This window comes from Acanthaster planci, linkage group LG02 (genome assembly GCF_054643075.1).
Source record: "Acanthaster planci isolate LZ-2023a linkage group LG02, COTS_SCS, whole genome shotgun sequence".
NCBI lineage: Eukaryota > Metazoa > Echinodermata > Asteroidea > Valvatida > Acanthasteridae > Acanthaster > Acanthaster planci.
The window spans coordinates 25,269,194-25,284,499 of record NC_141778.1 but is presented as its reverse complement, the minus strand read 5'-3'; the positions used below and the strand labels follow the sequence as shown (position 1 = coordinate 25,284,499).

Sequence of the window (15,306 nt, the reverse complement as noted above, 5' to 3'; positions counted from 1 at the left end):
TAGTACCCTGAAGTACATAACTATTTAATTAGACATGGTCGGAAAGGAGCATTGTTAATTTCTTTTGACCTCGTCTGTTTGGGGAGAAAGCGAAAAAGACTTTTTTCATTTACTGCAGTGTAAAATCCTTTTAGACCGGAAAGTAATAGATATGATAATTTTAGAGGTTTTTCTGAAGACACATTACAAATAAACAGACACCCTTTGTAGTGTCAAAAAGCTTGGTACTCCACACCCACGGAAAGGCATATGCTAAATGTATGTACCCTGCAGTTCATGGAACTACGACTCCCGAAACACAGGGAAAATGAAAAAAGTAACTGTGCTAAATTCAGTATGTCTGCTTGCCGTATAAGCCAAATTTGCCTGATTTGGGAGGAAATTTTCCCAAGTACCTTCTGAATTGAAAATGATCAACCGTGCATTACGGCCACTCCGCTCACCACACGCACCGCCACTGTGGCACGCGGTGACTACTCTACATGCTGAGTGGTCCGTTTACCTGTCATTCGTTTATTAGCTCACTCACAGAAGCAACTGCACATCGCAAGAGTGTCGTCCCTATGAATATTCAGGTAAGTTTTGAATGAAAACAATGCGTTTCACTGTATTTACCTGAGCATTATTCATTACTGTGGCCCAAGTCAGGAGTTGACCCACCCTATATGCAAATATCCAACTCCACACCACGCGCAACACTCTCGCGACTGCGTGCTGATTGGCTACATGTTGCTTGTTTACAATAAAGGTTGAGATATACCATTTTAGCCTGTGGGTTTTTTCATCTAACAGAAGGATGCGTGTCGACCTTGTCAACATTTATTTGCCGCTTATTAGCAGGCCAGATCAGGTCCCAATTTGCACCATTGTACAATGACAGTTAGGCTTCTGTTCATTTTGCAAGACGGCAATGAGCACTGTAGGAAGATAATCTTCAGGGGAAAAGTTCTCTCAAAAGTTCTGAACAGAAACTGGAACACAAAGCAAAAAGCTTTCATTTGCTGGTATCCATCAAAGAATTTTTAATAACATACAGAGAGCTGGATTATTATTGTATCACTGCAACCTTTACTAAACAAGTTGTATGCTGTGATGCTACATATGTTTGGACTGATTTAAATACTTTGAAAATACTAAGAAAATACTTTGAAATTGCACCAAATTCTCCATAGACTTTGTAAACAGCCAACAAAAGTGGAGTCAGGAAGCCAGTAGTCTTACCAAATCATTGACCTATGGAATATGAACTAGCTCGTTCCCGTGTTTATTCTCATGTCATTGTCATGCGCCCACCACGGGTTGTCTGTGACCACCAAGCGCAAACTGCTGAAGACCGTAAAATCTAAGAACGTTCTTGCAGGACAGTGACTTCTCCATGGCCTCCCATCAGCGCTTTTGACTTTGGTGTCAGTAGCTCTACTGCCTTATTCTAAATGTGCAATGAAGGCCGAATTCGGCTTCAGTGAAGAGCAGAGAAGGGGGTACGAGAGTGTTAATGCTAAATTATCCTCCTGTTTGAAAAATTTATTTCTCATAAAACATTTCTTAGTTTCCTAAATTCTTTCCCGTTCAAAATATTCTTATTTAAACAGACATGTATGTGTTTTTAACTTGTGTCTTTTACTTACTCGAACATTAGTAATCAGCATTGTATTTCTCGAAATTAAAACTTATTTTAAGCGTGATAGTAAGTTACAATGGCGTTAGTAGGAAACCTTAACCATGAAGTATTACGTAAATCAGAAGCAAATCGACTGGTCTAATCTGAATTTTGTTGCTGCTATGTTTCGCCTCAGATAGTGTACACTCTGCTCTAAATAACAACCGTTGACGTGCAGACCGGCTGGGCATTGATGTCGCTCTACTTGGGTGGCTTGGGTGCCTCAACCTGGATGGGAACAGAAAAAGTATGGTTTCTTAATCTATTAAAGCCGAAGCACCAGTGCAGTGTACCAGTCAGAAAATCAATTCCAGCGACAGTGTTCAGGGATACTACATGAATGGGCTTCGAGATGGACCAAGAGAGGGCGCAATATTCTTAGCAAAGGAGGCTCCTTTGGTAGTAACTGCGCATCGCTGTTTTACGAACGACTATGAAACGCAAGCGATGTAGTCACATGCTTACCAACAAAATGAGCACTCTGGACCAACATGGCTCTTTTTAACCAATTGAGGTGTGCTTCCTCTCAGGGTGGATAACGCAAACGGTTATATGGATCGACACAAGAAGACGCCTTGAGACGAAGTTGTAGACCCTATTTTTGGTAGCAGGTGTGTGTTCAGTTGGTTCGATGTGCAGCTTTCTGCCCGATTGCTAGATCCTTTTCGGGTTTCATACATTTAATGGACATGCCACTTTTCTTCATTTAAGTTTCCTTGGCTTATTAGGGACTACTTACTAATCTTTTGAGTATTGATACCACATGAATGAACCGTAAGGCTAGGCAAATTAATAAATACTAGCTCTTCCTTATAAAGCCGGCGGACTGCCTCACTAGTCCTTCCGGTCTGACCTGCCTATCCATCCCAAGGGCCTTGAGGTCGCACTAGCCATTCCTTAAATGAGTCTCATAACATTGCGGTTCTGCTTCTTGAAGGTCAAACCCCAGCAACCATAGAGGTAGCTGCAACTTACCAAATACAAAATATGCTGTTGTATCATGGTTATGATACTTTAGTAAAAGCCATGTTCTTTTTGTGATGGCAATTCACGCAGTAGAATACACGACCTTTTAGACCCCCATATGTGGTGGTTGAATCTCCTCTCACTGTGCGAATGCACTCTGTATGTTGTCGACTTTTTACACTACTTCATTACCATTTTAACCAGTGTTGCCATAATTATGTGCATAAAAGGCCTGGTCATTGTTTCCTAATTTTCCCTATAGGATTCTGTCTTAATTTACGCATGGGCCACCACTTCGTAGTAAGGAATCTAAAATTTGGCCAAAGAACATTTCATACTCACCTCAATGTCGACAATGAATGAGCAAATGGGCATCCGTTTGTTACCAACGGCATCTGTGGCCGAATACTTGATGTAATAAGGAGAATTGGAGGCAGTGAAGTAGCCGCCATTGGGTGGGCCGTCGTCTTCTCTCCTCAAACTACGAAAAAAACCCAAATTTTAAGGAGAAAAGCAAATGCACTGAACCTGCAAACTAGAGGTTGTTTGAATGTTCTGCGACGAGCCACACGCACGCCCAGCCTTCAGACATTACTAGGTGATAAACAGTAAGGTCGTAAATATTGGGGGATAGGGGTATGGGCGTCAAACTGGACCAAGAGAGGACGCTATTTCCTTAGCAACGGAGGCTTCTTTGATACTAATTGCGCAACGACTAGGAAATGCAAGCGTTGCAGTCGAGTCGCTTCCTACAAAATGAAAACTCTCGACCAACGCAGCTCTCTTCATTCGATGAGGGGGTGCTTCTGCTCGAGGGGGTTATATCCTGCCCTCACTTTTTGACGGGGGGGGGTAAGCTATTGAATCGCCCTCACATTTTTCGTGGTGAGAAAAAAGTAAGGCCGATTGTGAAGAATTTGTCGGAGTTCCAAACAACCAAAGTGTGCATTCAATACACTCGTAAAAGGAGAGCAATGTAATTGGCAGTAAATATACCATTCTGATGTAAGATTCTGTTGTAATGAATACATAGGCCTATCACAGAGGGAAATCTGTATCATGAGCATCGGCTTATGTATGGTGTCATGTGGTGTCAGCATCATCCTTTGCTTTTCACATTTCCATGGCCAGGAAAGTCAACTCCCCTCCCCATGCCCACCTGTCCGAAGGATATACTCGGTAGCGAAACACGACCCTTTAGAGAATCGAGGGATCGTAGAATCCGATATAGTTAATGTTTAAGATGACGTGTTATGACAAATGATATTCCGCAGAGGAAAGAAATGGGGGATTTAAAAACCTCTCGTTCTGCATTCAATAACCAATCCTTCAGGGTTCATCACATTCAAAATATCACAACAACTGATGTCAATTTGTTATGCTTTACAAATTACAACCCTTGGCCGGTCCATGTGCGGTCACATCTGGCCTATACCTTTATGACGTCCTCGATAAGGCCGACCATTCCAACACATATCTTCTATCTGTTCAACTGACTCCGAAAAGATTTGATTCCTTACCTGACCGGTGGGCTTTCGTCACTTGCTTGTGGTTTAGACCACAGGACAATCTGTTTCGATGACGGAGAGTCGACGTACACAGTCATAGAGGAGGGACAAGTTCCCTTCACCAAGACCGGCGGTTGCGAATCTTCAGTCTTCCGAACGACTAAAAGGTAAAGAGCGGATCAACTTGAAAAAAATACACCCAGAAAATGCCTTCTCTTTCGTCATTGAAATCATACTAACAGAAGCATTTTTTATCAGGTCTTAACGAGAGGGGGTGGGATTTGCAGATAGATTTTTAAAAAGCGAACCGCCAAACAAGCAAAATAAAAAAGGCAACAATGGGTTGAAATGGACGGATTTTGTTCGGAATAAACAAAACCTTAGAAGGCAAAGAGGAAGCAAAGGTGACTTTTCATGATTTCATGAAAAAATGCATTCCGTTTCTTTTTTTTAGCCAAGCTGAGCTACCATGGAAAAAGTTGAAGTGGAAACGAAAACTAAAAGTCCACCTTATCCCAGGTTTCGTAACAACGAGGCAGAAGAGAGTACTTAGGAAAATATTGTGGTTTGTTAAGCCTGCGTCAGGGTGTTCAATAAGCAAACTGGATGGCTAAGTTTACATTCCGATAACGATGACGCAATTATTCCTGTGACCGAGACAGTGAACCTTAAAACTGTACACACATGTACATGTAAAGGGTACACGTGGTTTACAGTGTGGCCTATGTGGGAAATAGAGTTGTTTCATTCAACTGCGTGTTTTAACAGTGATGTTAAGGGAAATAATGCGCAACACGATAGATGATGTATCTTGTGGAAGTGCACACAGTAGAAAATGCATGTTTACGAAGCATTCATTGTATTGTATATGCAATATTGTATATCCAATGCATTTTAATAAAATTTAAATAAAAGATGTTGAGTGATATTTGTGTATAATAAAACTTATAGTACATTTCATACTTCAAAATATAGATAGGTTAATGAATCTAATGTCCCGGTCAACACGTGATCTTTGAAACATTGTAACAGCATTTGCTGAACTTGCTCATATTTTCTTCCAAATCAGATTACATTGTGCTATAGGTACTCACCAGGTACACTCCTTCGACGCCTACGGCGTGCGTACGCATCTACCAAAGAGAATCGAAAAAGAAAAGGGGACTTACAGGGGGATTTGATTATTCACACAGAAAACACACACACACACGTTTACACATTTACGTAACTGCAATACACATATGCTAGTGTTTGGGTAAAATTGAAATAAAAGATGTTGAGTTGACAATAATAAGGGGGGTACTTTGCACTGTCCTGATCTGCTTATTTTACGCTGCTTCAACGTTTCTTTCAATGACACACTATTCAAAGAACTTTTAAACTCCGGCTTATCCACATTCCGACGACAGCATGCACTCAGTGCGGAAACTTAAAGCATTGATGCGGCGGTTGTTGCCAAGCCCCCCTCTCCATGACCGCGAGGTTTTGCTGCGGTGAACAGTAAAGAGTTCCTTCAAGTGCTAGGATGTTTGTAGGATCGTTTTCTTTTTAGTGCACTTCCAAGCGAAAAACGAAAGGGAGAAAGTTTACATGCGCGTTAGACTTTTCAACAAGTGTAACCCACTCGGTGAAAACGAGTCGCAAGTCGCCAGAGCGACGTTTGAGTTAAAGGCTTTTGACAAAGAATCCAATACAACGTAAAGCAATATAGGAATTTTCCATATTTTTTACCCACATTATATTCATTTTCATCTACGAAAAAACGCTGAACTTTCTCTTTCTAACACTAAATGAAACTAAATGGCGCCAAGGCTCATTTTCACAGAGCGCGTCACAAATGAAAAATGTGCACGCCTTGGTAGCCCGTATGCGCATTCAATCCACAACGTTTTGCCAGTTATTTGACACAGGTCAATAGATTTGCGAACCATGTACCAGACCAAAGATCTTCCAGCCCCCATTTTTGAAAGTGCAGTTTCCTGTATTAACCTTACTCGGTAAATGGACTAACCCAGGAATGTGGGGAGTGCGTGTTGTGCACAAAGAACTTGTGAGTGTCACAATACATGTATAGCTCCCTTCGGCCCGTTGTTAATTTCGGCTCATTGGGTCTCTGTAGTAAGCAGTCTCGCGTGCTAAGGGGCTTGTCGAAGCCATTCACGTTTGATGCAAACTATGGGACAAAGAGACCCCCCCACACCTTTGTGATGGTCATTGTTATACTGGCACCTCAGGAATTATTTTCGGACAACGGCGGGTCGGATTAAATAACAAGAGGCTGGAATGTGTATAGTGATTGGACTTGGGGGGTACCTGTCTGTCGCATTTCGTGCCTGGTATCCATATGCAGCAAGGTATGAGACGGAGAGAACCCCCCCTGCTTTGTGTTGGTCATTGTCTCGCAGGAATCTGGGGAATTCCTTTCAGACATGTTGGGGGGATGTGTTAAGTAACAATAGTCTGGAATGTGTTTAGGGATTGGACATGTTGGGGGGGTACCCTTCGGTCTCATTTCTTGCTGAGTATATTGGTATCGCCATCCTGGTCGAGTCACTAGAATACCCGCTATGACAGAAAGTATATAGGTTGGAGTAGGCGGAAAAGTCAAGTTAGACTAGTTTGGTTATATGCAGGGATAGATAATGACTTTAAATAGTGTCTACTTGCCTGCCGTTGGCAGAAATGCACAGCCACCCATAAGACGGCTACAAATTTTAAGCAGTAGTTGGTAATTTCATGGCAGATACACTGCGTATATTGAATTCTTAAATGTAATGAAGTTTGTCTAAGACGGTATTTACCTTCAAATGTTTGAATAAGATTATTTAAACCATATTCCAACAAGTGTTTCTTAATTTTTCTCATCTCGAAGCCCCCCCCCTACACATGTAGGTCCGTAACACTATCTGATACCATTTATGCCGCTGATCTTGTACACAGCGCGAAACAGATTTTACCTACCGGTGTGTATTTAGTACATGCATAGCATAATGGTCGAATTAAATTCTTGACCCAAGTTGCAGACCTTGTGAAAAAGAACATACTGAATTTGCATTTAGAACAGCTCAGTTTTAAGGCACAGAGAAGTTGGGTATGTTATTTTTGCGATTTTCTTTTTGTTTGTGTGGACCGTACCTGCGTTGGTATCGCCCATTCTCTAGCTTGACGCGCGCGTGAGTATGGCAAATCACGACACCCTATTTATTGGTCGGAGAGGCCAGTAACGCGCGCGTACCAGCTGTCCATAAGCAGTCGTCACCGCAGCGAAGACTTCTAATTCTGATTTGATTATGGTAAATCACACAATATTGAGACTCACCCGCGGAGACACTACACTCACGTGCAATGCCCTTTTCAAGTTTAAATGAAGTTTTTGTTTGGTCATGGGCACACAGACCATCACTGTTCATAACAATATGGAATACCATGGATTCAGATGGTTTGAAAGTCAAAATTCAAGGAGTGGTTCTTTTTTGTTTTGATTCTTTTTTTAATCATGCCCAGGGAGCCTCCAGGGCTCTGAATGATAAAAATAAACAGTTGAAACTTTCTCCGGCTAGCATTTTGTAATTAATTGCAAATCTAAGGCAATGCCATACACAAGTAACACGCTGAGTAAGGGAAAAACCACATCCACCGGCAAAAAATTTAATGAGGCCTCACTTAAACAGATGTTCTCGGTGTTTCGCATATACATGTACAGAGGGGGTTGACATTCCGACACCTATGGAGTCGAGGACAGTTTGGGAAGGGAGTTCGAGGCAACGCGTGCATACATAAAACGCTATATATTTGTGTCTCGTTTAACCATAGAGTAGCTCTATGGTTTAACAGACTAATAAACATGCCATGTGAACTCACGATACTCACCTGATGCAGGGAGAGTCAGCAGCAAAAGACAGAGGGCGACACAAACGTAAAGATTTGTCTTCGGCTCCATCGCAAAATCTAACTTTCGAAGTTTCGTTGTAAAGACAACTCACAGTCACCCGGATAATCAAGTCTCTTGCAAACGTCTGTGTGATGTGGATATGTGTACACTCGATATAGGCGGCCTAACTGCATGTGCGCGTGACCCCGGTGCTTACACGTACGGGCGTGTCCGTTGTCCTAGTCTCATGTTTCCAGCGTGCTCGGATTTGCAACAGAATGCACCTGAATAAATGTTCATCCGGTGTGCTGATTTTTTCCACTCGCGCATACGCTCGGGATCGGGGTCTGGTTCCGCATTTGGCACGGTAAATAGGAAGGAATATACAAAAGAGACTGATTCAGAGGGAAGATCGTTAGATCCACATAGTCTAAACATCAGAGCCGCGTGAGAGGGTGTAATTTTCGGTATTTCCTGTAAACACAGAACCCATATAACAATGCTATATAAGTTTGAAACAAAGAGCTTTGAAACAAAGAGCAAGTGCTTTCACTGTGCTCTGCAAATGCCACCGTCATAATTGGGTACGGAGCAAGATAGTTAGCCCTACCCCCAAGAACTGGAGGGTCCGTCGTCCGCAGCGCTCAGACGATGGACTAATGGACCTCACAGTTCTGGGGGTACTTTTACATGTCAGTGTTGTGATGTTCTCATTTACCTGGGGTGTAAGAGTTGATGATACAATCATCTTTGTCAGGAGGGGGTACTTAGCTCAGGAACTGAAAATCTTATCTATTGTAGAGAGTTATGGTCTCAGATCTGAATGGGGAACTGAAAGGAACCGGAAAATAGAAATATTTTTATAAATTTTTACTAAAAACCCTTGAAAAAGCATCTTTGGGTTTCGATTAGCCTTACTTTAAATTTTGATTTTGCAATTTTAACCCACATATTGATGTATTTTGGTTTTTATGTTAAAGCTTATTTGCGTATTCATGAGCAAAACTATGATGTCATCCATGGCACTGAATCTCAATGTTGCACTGATTTGTGCACAGAAAATTTCTAGACTTTTTTAAACACTGCTATGGCAAATTTCATGTGGTTTGGCAATTTATTGCTGTATAAGTGTATAGCAATAATCCAGCAAAACCCTTTTCACAAAAGTGTTCCCAGATAGCAAATTTGGGGATCACAATTCGAACATGAAAACATGCAACCTGTACCAAGTCTTCCTAGATTTACATTAAAGCAAAAGCGCCCTCACTTTTCCAGAAATGCCTGTTCTATTTTTAATGTTTGAAAAAGTGTACCGTTCAGTTCACGTCACTCAAAAAAGATGTTAAACAGTCTTCATACATGGAGAAGAGTACAGAGATACGCAAAAAGTGATTCTAAGAAAAATTCACTTACTGGATCCTTTAAGTTCACAGACAGCTTATGACTGAGAATTTCAACTTTTATTTCATGCATTATTCCACTGATTACGGGTACATGTATATTGTGATAAAACTGCGTTTGAATGCTAAAAATTTAAATTGACCAAAGGAATTACATGTAATTGTATTAAAGACTGGAGAGGTCCCCTGAACCCTATCTGCTAAAAACGGAGATAAATTTTATCTAGACTGGTTCTGCTAGTTAACCAGCATAATCCCCAACTCGTTAGCTAAGGGAATGGGCCAAAGATCAACCCCAGGCTGTTTGGGCCTATCAATACAAATGATTTGAAAGCCAGAGATGAAAGGAAGCCTGAAAGGAATGGACTCATGACGCAAGTTCAAATTCTACGTAAAGTTAAAAAAATCGAGACATTCTGGGTACAACGTTCGTTTTATTTAGGTGGATGTTACTGCGTCGCGGTGAAATGAATGTCCTTTGAGTGAATTCCTTTAAATCACACCACTTTCTTGTTTCTTCGCCAACCTTTTTAATTCCGTGAATGGTTTACTGTCAATTTCAGTCACAGATCATGGCCCAAATTTGGTTACTTGGTTGTGCGCTCACGTTGTTGGCTTGATAATGGTGGGGCAGGTAGTCTACATTGACGCCTCGTAACTTGAAAAGCCATCTTTGGAGTGATGGTGTGTTTCTTTTCCTGTTAGAACAGGATCGAAAATACAGATGCAGATGGCATCCTCCTCGTGAATCTCCACGATGTGTTTGTCATGAATATTCATAAGGGTAATTGGTGCCATTGCCCTCATCCACCTTGCTGCGTTCGCTGGTCCACTGGCCGCTGTCGTCTTGCCAATGGTAGGTTGCTTGTCCAGACAAGTAATACACGCCTTCGATGTGGTTTCTGTACTGAAACCTCGATCTCAATCCTTGCCGTACAAGGGTGTTGTGGATGCCAAGAGGGAAGCCATCTTGCTTGATGGTGAATCGACGGCTGACGCCTGTCACCCAATCGACTTCCCTGTCATTGCCCACCACCTCAGACAAGCTCCTCACCAGCTCGAGCGACTTGAAGGCTAGTTCGGCATCTGGGTAGTAGACGACAAACACTCGCATTGCGCCCTCCGTCGACAAGGTGTGCGTCAAATCGGAAGAAAGCGCCACCAGTTGGTCCGGCCCAACCAGGAATTCACCCTTTCCGCCGTTTTTTACGCACTTCCCGGATCCAGATATGACGTAATAGTAGTGGACGCACGCCTCGTGGTCTGGAGACCGCAGAGGTACGCTTTCGCCTGCCTCGATGCGAGCCTCGTAAGCTGTAAACCCTTTAATCCTCTGAAACCAACTGGACACCGCTGAGGGCGGTATTTGGCAACGTGATGGTGGGTAAATTGCAAGAGTGTGTTACAATCATGTTTAACCGCAAGCCCACTTCAACTGTTGAGGAAAAAAGAAGGAAAATGGATGTGGTATTGATGCATTGACCCATAGCAAGTTGCTAAAGTTACTTCCGGGAATGTTTAATTTATGTTGTCAAGTGTGGAATTTGGTTTTCTTTGTCCAGTCGAGAAAATGCAACCGTTCAGCAGTGCTCGATGTTGCAGTGATTATGAAGAAATAAGGCATGTTTTGTAGTAGTCTGGTTCTAAGAATTCTGGCAAATACTTAGTTTTGGACAGGTCAGACTGGTCTATACGGCTGGAAATAATACATGCACTATGAAAGCGGTTGCAGCCATTGGCCTTCGACTTGTGTGTTAAAAGAGCACCGAAGTGTGACGTCACTGTGAACCAGAAAGTGCAGTGCAAACGAATGGAGTACGCGCGCGTGTTGGTTCACGCGCTGGTTCTCGCGCTAAAGCCTTTTACACACTAATTGTGCGCGTGACATATTCACTTCGGTACTCCATGCCTGCCAAAGCCAAGTGGTTTTGGCACGGTTTTGAAATTGTCATACTTTATGTAAACAGTATAGCGGTTAACCGTATTAGAGAGATGTTTATGAATTGCTATGGTAGGGAACTAATTTAAGGTCCCAACAGTTTTCGATACGTACCACATGCACTGAGCTAAAAATCTGCAGCGTTGACCTGAATGACGGAAATTGCAAAAAAATGGACGTTTGACGCGACTGCCATATTTCTGACATTTCTGCCGACAGTTCGACAGGCTCTGCCGATCTTACCAGCTGAAATCTGGTGTAAACGGTTAAACTTGACCCCCTGGTAAATGTGTCCTACCTGGACACTTTTACCATGTTGCGATCCGGTAAATCTAGGTAAATCTATCCCCCTCCAGGCAAATTTGTTCCCATGCTCAACGGTAAATTTGTTCCCCCCCCCCGCCGGAAACGTGTCCTCCGCGGAACACCACAAGTCTATCACCCAGACTGTGAACACCACTTTATTTCAACTGCTTTCGTGCAGCGTTTAGACAGACGCCGTGTTTTTTTTCTGGAAGCTCGTTACGTCGAAACACGGTGGTTGGATGAGGGGAGCTATCCTGGACAATCCTTCGACCATGGTTCGCGCGCTGCGGCTCGGCGAGACGGCAAGATGACAGGTAAGAGATTCGAGTGGTTCTTATAGCTCCCCTGCGCCGCGCCGAGAGACTGAGAAGTACTACGCGTGCAAAACGTATGCAGGTTACGGATTGCTACCTTTTCCGATTTCGTGCTGAAACATAGTTCGGTTGATGTTACATCTCATATCCCCCAAATTTTGACAGCTTGATGAAAAGCTAAAAGAATGTATTTCATGTGGACTAAATCTATCCATCCAACACGTGACAACTTCTGTGTCGCAAAATGGCGGGGGGGGGACAAAATTTCCTGGAGGGGACAGAATTACCATCTACACCGGCTGCCGAAATGTTAAACTTTCGTGAACCCATGGAAGAAACTTAATGTTGAAAGTCAAATAAAAAACTGTTAAGAAACTCCCTAAATATGGCTTAATGTTATTATGTTTCTGCTGAAAGCAAATCAGGCTTGGGGTCAAAACTCAGGGAACTATATATTCGTGAAAGTGAAACGCGGCACTGACCCTTAGACCAACTCACCGGGGTTCGCAAAACTCTGTGGACATGCCTATGACATGTACTACGACTTGGTCGGGTACAGTTCGCACCGTTAAATTACGCGTGTGTTTAATGGGTTGAGACGGTCTGCAGACACTAATCCAGCAACTGAACAACACTTCATCATCAAACACGCGTACAAACATTTTTTATACGGACCCTTATCCACAGTGAAATTTGGACTCGAACTTGAAGTACGGTCTCGTTTGTTCTTCCTGGTTATTATGTTTATCCACAACTGGCTTGAGATAAAGGACGACGGGTTAGAAATGGGTCAAGGGTTGCATGGGTTAAGGAACAATGTTGAGATTAAAATATAAATGGACTACTTGTTATTTGTCTGCATACCAGGATTCAGAGAGCATGTGTAAAAGATAAAAAGAAGTCGGTAGGGCAGGAAATAACAAACCGTGTCCACATCATATTCTTCATCCTCATTTGTTTCCTTTGTTAGTCTTTAAGGTAACGAAGGCTTAAATTTAGTCTGCAGTTTTGTCACTACATGCGGTGTCACTATATGCACAATGTACGTGTGCCTGTACCCACCTGCACGTACTGTACTGAGAACATTCGTTGTGCGCAACTCGTCTCTGAACATAGTCGTAAGGTGAGTGCAAGCAACGTCCACGCGTTGTTTTTCAAAGTGCATAGTTTGTGTGTGAGTAAACAAAGTGCAAAGAGTTCCTGTTGCACTTTTTGAAACTCCCAAAATGTCGCAATAGATTATCCTTTAATCGTTTTAAGTTGATTCCTATGCAACAGGATCATTAGGTTTTATTTGCAACTTACGGCACTGGGAAAAGAGCTGAACTTGTAAGAATTCTAAATGTCAAAGTTCAGGATGCTGAAGCGCCCCCTTCCCCATTTGTGTCACAAGAGAGTACAGTTACAGTCGCTTGATATGAAAACTCTGGGGAGGGCGGAGGCGCAAACATCCTTAGGTTCCCCGGTGCAGAACTAGGGAAATGGCATGAGGCAGGACAGAAAGACCTCTCGGCCTGAAGATGTTGGTAATTGGAGGTGGTACTGGTGGTTTGTTAACTGAAGCAACAAACATTGAATACTTGATTTCATAACAATAACAATGAAAGCTGTAGGCTGAATGACTGCATCAGGTATGATTAGACCCACTAACTTTGGCGTTTGAACTTCTTTTTCGAAATTTGGACTTAAGGTTAGTATCACTGATCAAGTCCAAACTTCGAAATAAAGAAGTTCTGGCGGTAGTTATGATATCAGTGAACAAGATGAAGGTCAGTCACCGCCAAAATGTTGAAAGACATGAATCTGGGACCGAAAATTATTTCAAATGTTTTTTAGGAAATGCTTCGAAATAACACTAAACACGCGCGACTTTGTACACAGCCAACAAAGTGGAGTCAGGAAGCCGGTAGTCTTTCTAAACCATTGACCTATGGAATACGAACTAGCTCATTCCCATGTTTATGTTATTGTCATGGGCCAACATCACCACGGAATGTCTGTAGCCACCAAGCGCGTGAAACATCATACAGAAAACTGCTAATGAACACATAAAATATTTCAAATTTACCCGACATTTTCACATTAAATAAAACTATAAGCTTACCGATTGTGTTTGCATCCAACTCTGCAAAACGTAGGATCGAGGAACCTTGCTAATTTCACCTTGATATAGGGAATAATGTCGGTACATGTACAGTTATGCACTCTGAGAGATTTAATGTAGAGATGAAAAGATCATTGTCATATATCGCATCCGAATCGCGACATGAGAGTTTTACCCTTGACCTCGAAAGAAACCAATTTCAGTAGAGGGCTCCCCAACGAATGATTGTGGCCGCGAGCTTACCCAATTTAACACAAAAATGAAATGTGAAGAAATGTCTTAATTTTTATGCATGTGGCCCTAACACGCTACTAAAAAAAACTTTCCACTTTAGGTGCAAATGCAATTACAAATGTAGCAAACCTTTTCAATAGCAAACGACATCCTATTGGTTGAAAAGGCATGTAACACGAGCGTACCACCTCTCTGCAAGCGTGCCTCCGGGTCTGCGTAAGGGCCACTATTCAGGGTAGATTTTGACTTTGAAACGACTTCTTTTGGCACTTAAGATGTTCGTATAAAAATCGTCACTTGTCCTACATCGTACGCGTTATTACACTTTGATGCATTGCGATTGATCGAGTCTTTTCCTTCCTCCGTGGTCGATCGCGCCCAGCATAATGAAAAAAACGTCGGTATTTTTCGAATTGGCATCTATAGAATTCTGAACTTCGAAAGGAAAATAGCATAACCATTAAACGTAACCCGTTGAATGGCAAAAAAGTCTTCAAATTGCTCAATCGTGGCGACAACTACCGTTCAGGCCTAGACATAAACGGTGCGTGCATGCAACGTCAACAAAACTCCTAGATAAAATCCCGTGAATAAACTGCTTTACCCTTCAGATTATGAATATAGGCTTCTGAAAAAATGCTTGAATTCTTTACTAAGCTATTGCTCTCCACTACTTTTGGAGTCCTTTTGACGTAATCCTCCACAAACCCGAAGGTTATCTCGGGAACCGAGGAAAGGTCTCTTCTGTTTGCAGCCATCGTGACTGCAGACTTGACTCAAGGTCTCTGTGACATCTTTGTTTCTGCTTGGATCAAAACCGCTTGAATTAGTGCTCTGCACCCTTTAGTTTCAGAGGGAAACCATTAACTGCGCATGTCCCATATGTAGTATCCTTTGCATACGTAATGAGGGCCAGAGGACCTCGTGCCAGGCAAGCAGCTGCTTCATTTCATGAAATTTACGTCTTATTTTCACTTTTTGGAAATAAAAATACCTGCTCAAAG

The 15,306-nt window shown here is 42.4% G+C and overlaps 1 protein-coding gene and 1 pseudogene across 1 annotated transcript; both read right to left on the bottom strand.

The window, feature by feature from the left end:
• Nucleotides 1-992: 992 nt before the first annotated feature.
• LOC147800070 (uncharacterized) lies at nucleotides 993-8,163 on the bottom strand. Its single transcript, XM_087133797.1, has 5 exons — nucleotides 8,005-8,163; nucleotides 5,229-5,267; nucleotides 4,147-4,294; nucleotides 2,969-3,107; nucleotides 993-1,888 (listed from the first exon to the last, which is right to left on the bottom strand). Exons 1-5 carry the CDS (start codon nucleotides 8,072-8,074, stop codon nucleotides 1,862-1,864), a joined length of 423 nt encoding a protein of 140 aa, XP_086989923.1. The 5' UTR covers nucleotides 8,075-8,163; the 3' UTR covers nucleotides 993-1,861.
• Nucleotides 8,164-9,443: 1,280 nt separating this feature from the next.
• LOC110975849 (uncharacterized) lies at nucleotides 9,444-10,840 on the bottom strand (annotated as a pseudogene).
• Between the last annotated feature and the right edge of the window lie 4,466 nt (nucleotides 10,841-15,306).

Excerpts from the sequence above, each read along its gene's own strand:
- LOC147800070 (XM_087133797.1), bottom strand. The coding sequence starts at position 8,074 with ATGGAGCCGAAGACAAATCTTTACGTTTGTGTCGCCCTCTGTCTTTTG. Across the intron at positions 5,268-8,004 it reads GCTGACTCTCCCTGCATCAG|ATGCGTACGCACGCCGTAGG; the intron begins GTGAGTATCGTG and ends TCTCTTTGGTAG. Across the intron at positions 4,295-5,228 it reads GCGTCGAAGGAGTGTACCTG|TCGTTCGGAAGACTGAAGAT; the intron begins GTGAGTACCTAT and ends TTTACCTTTTAG.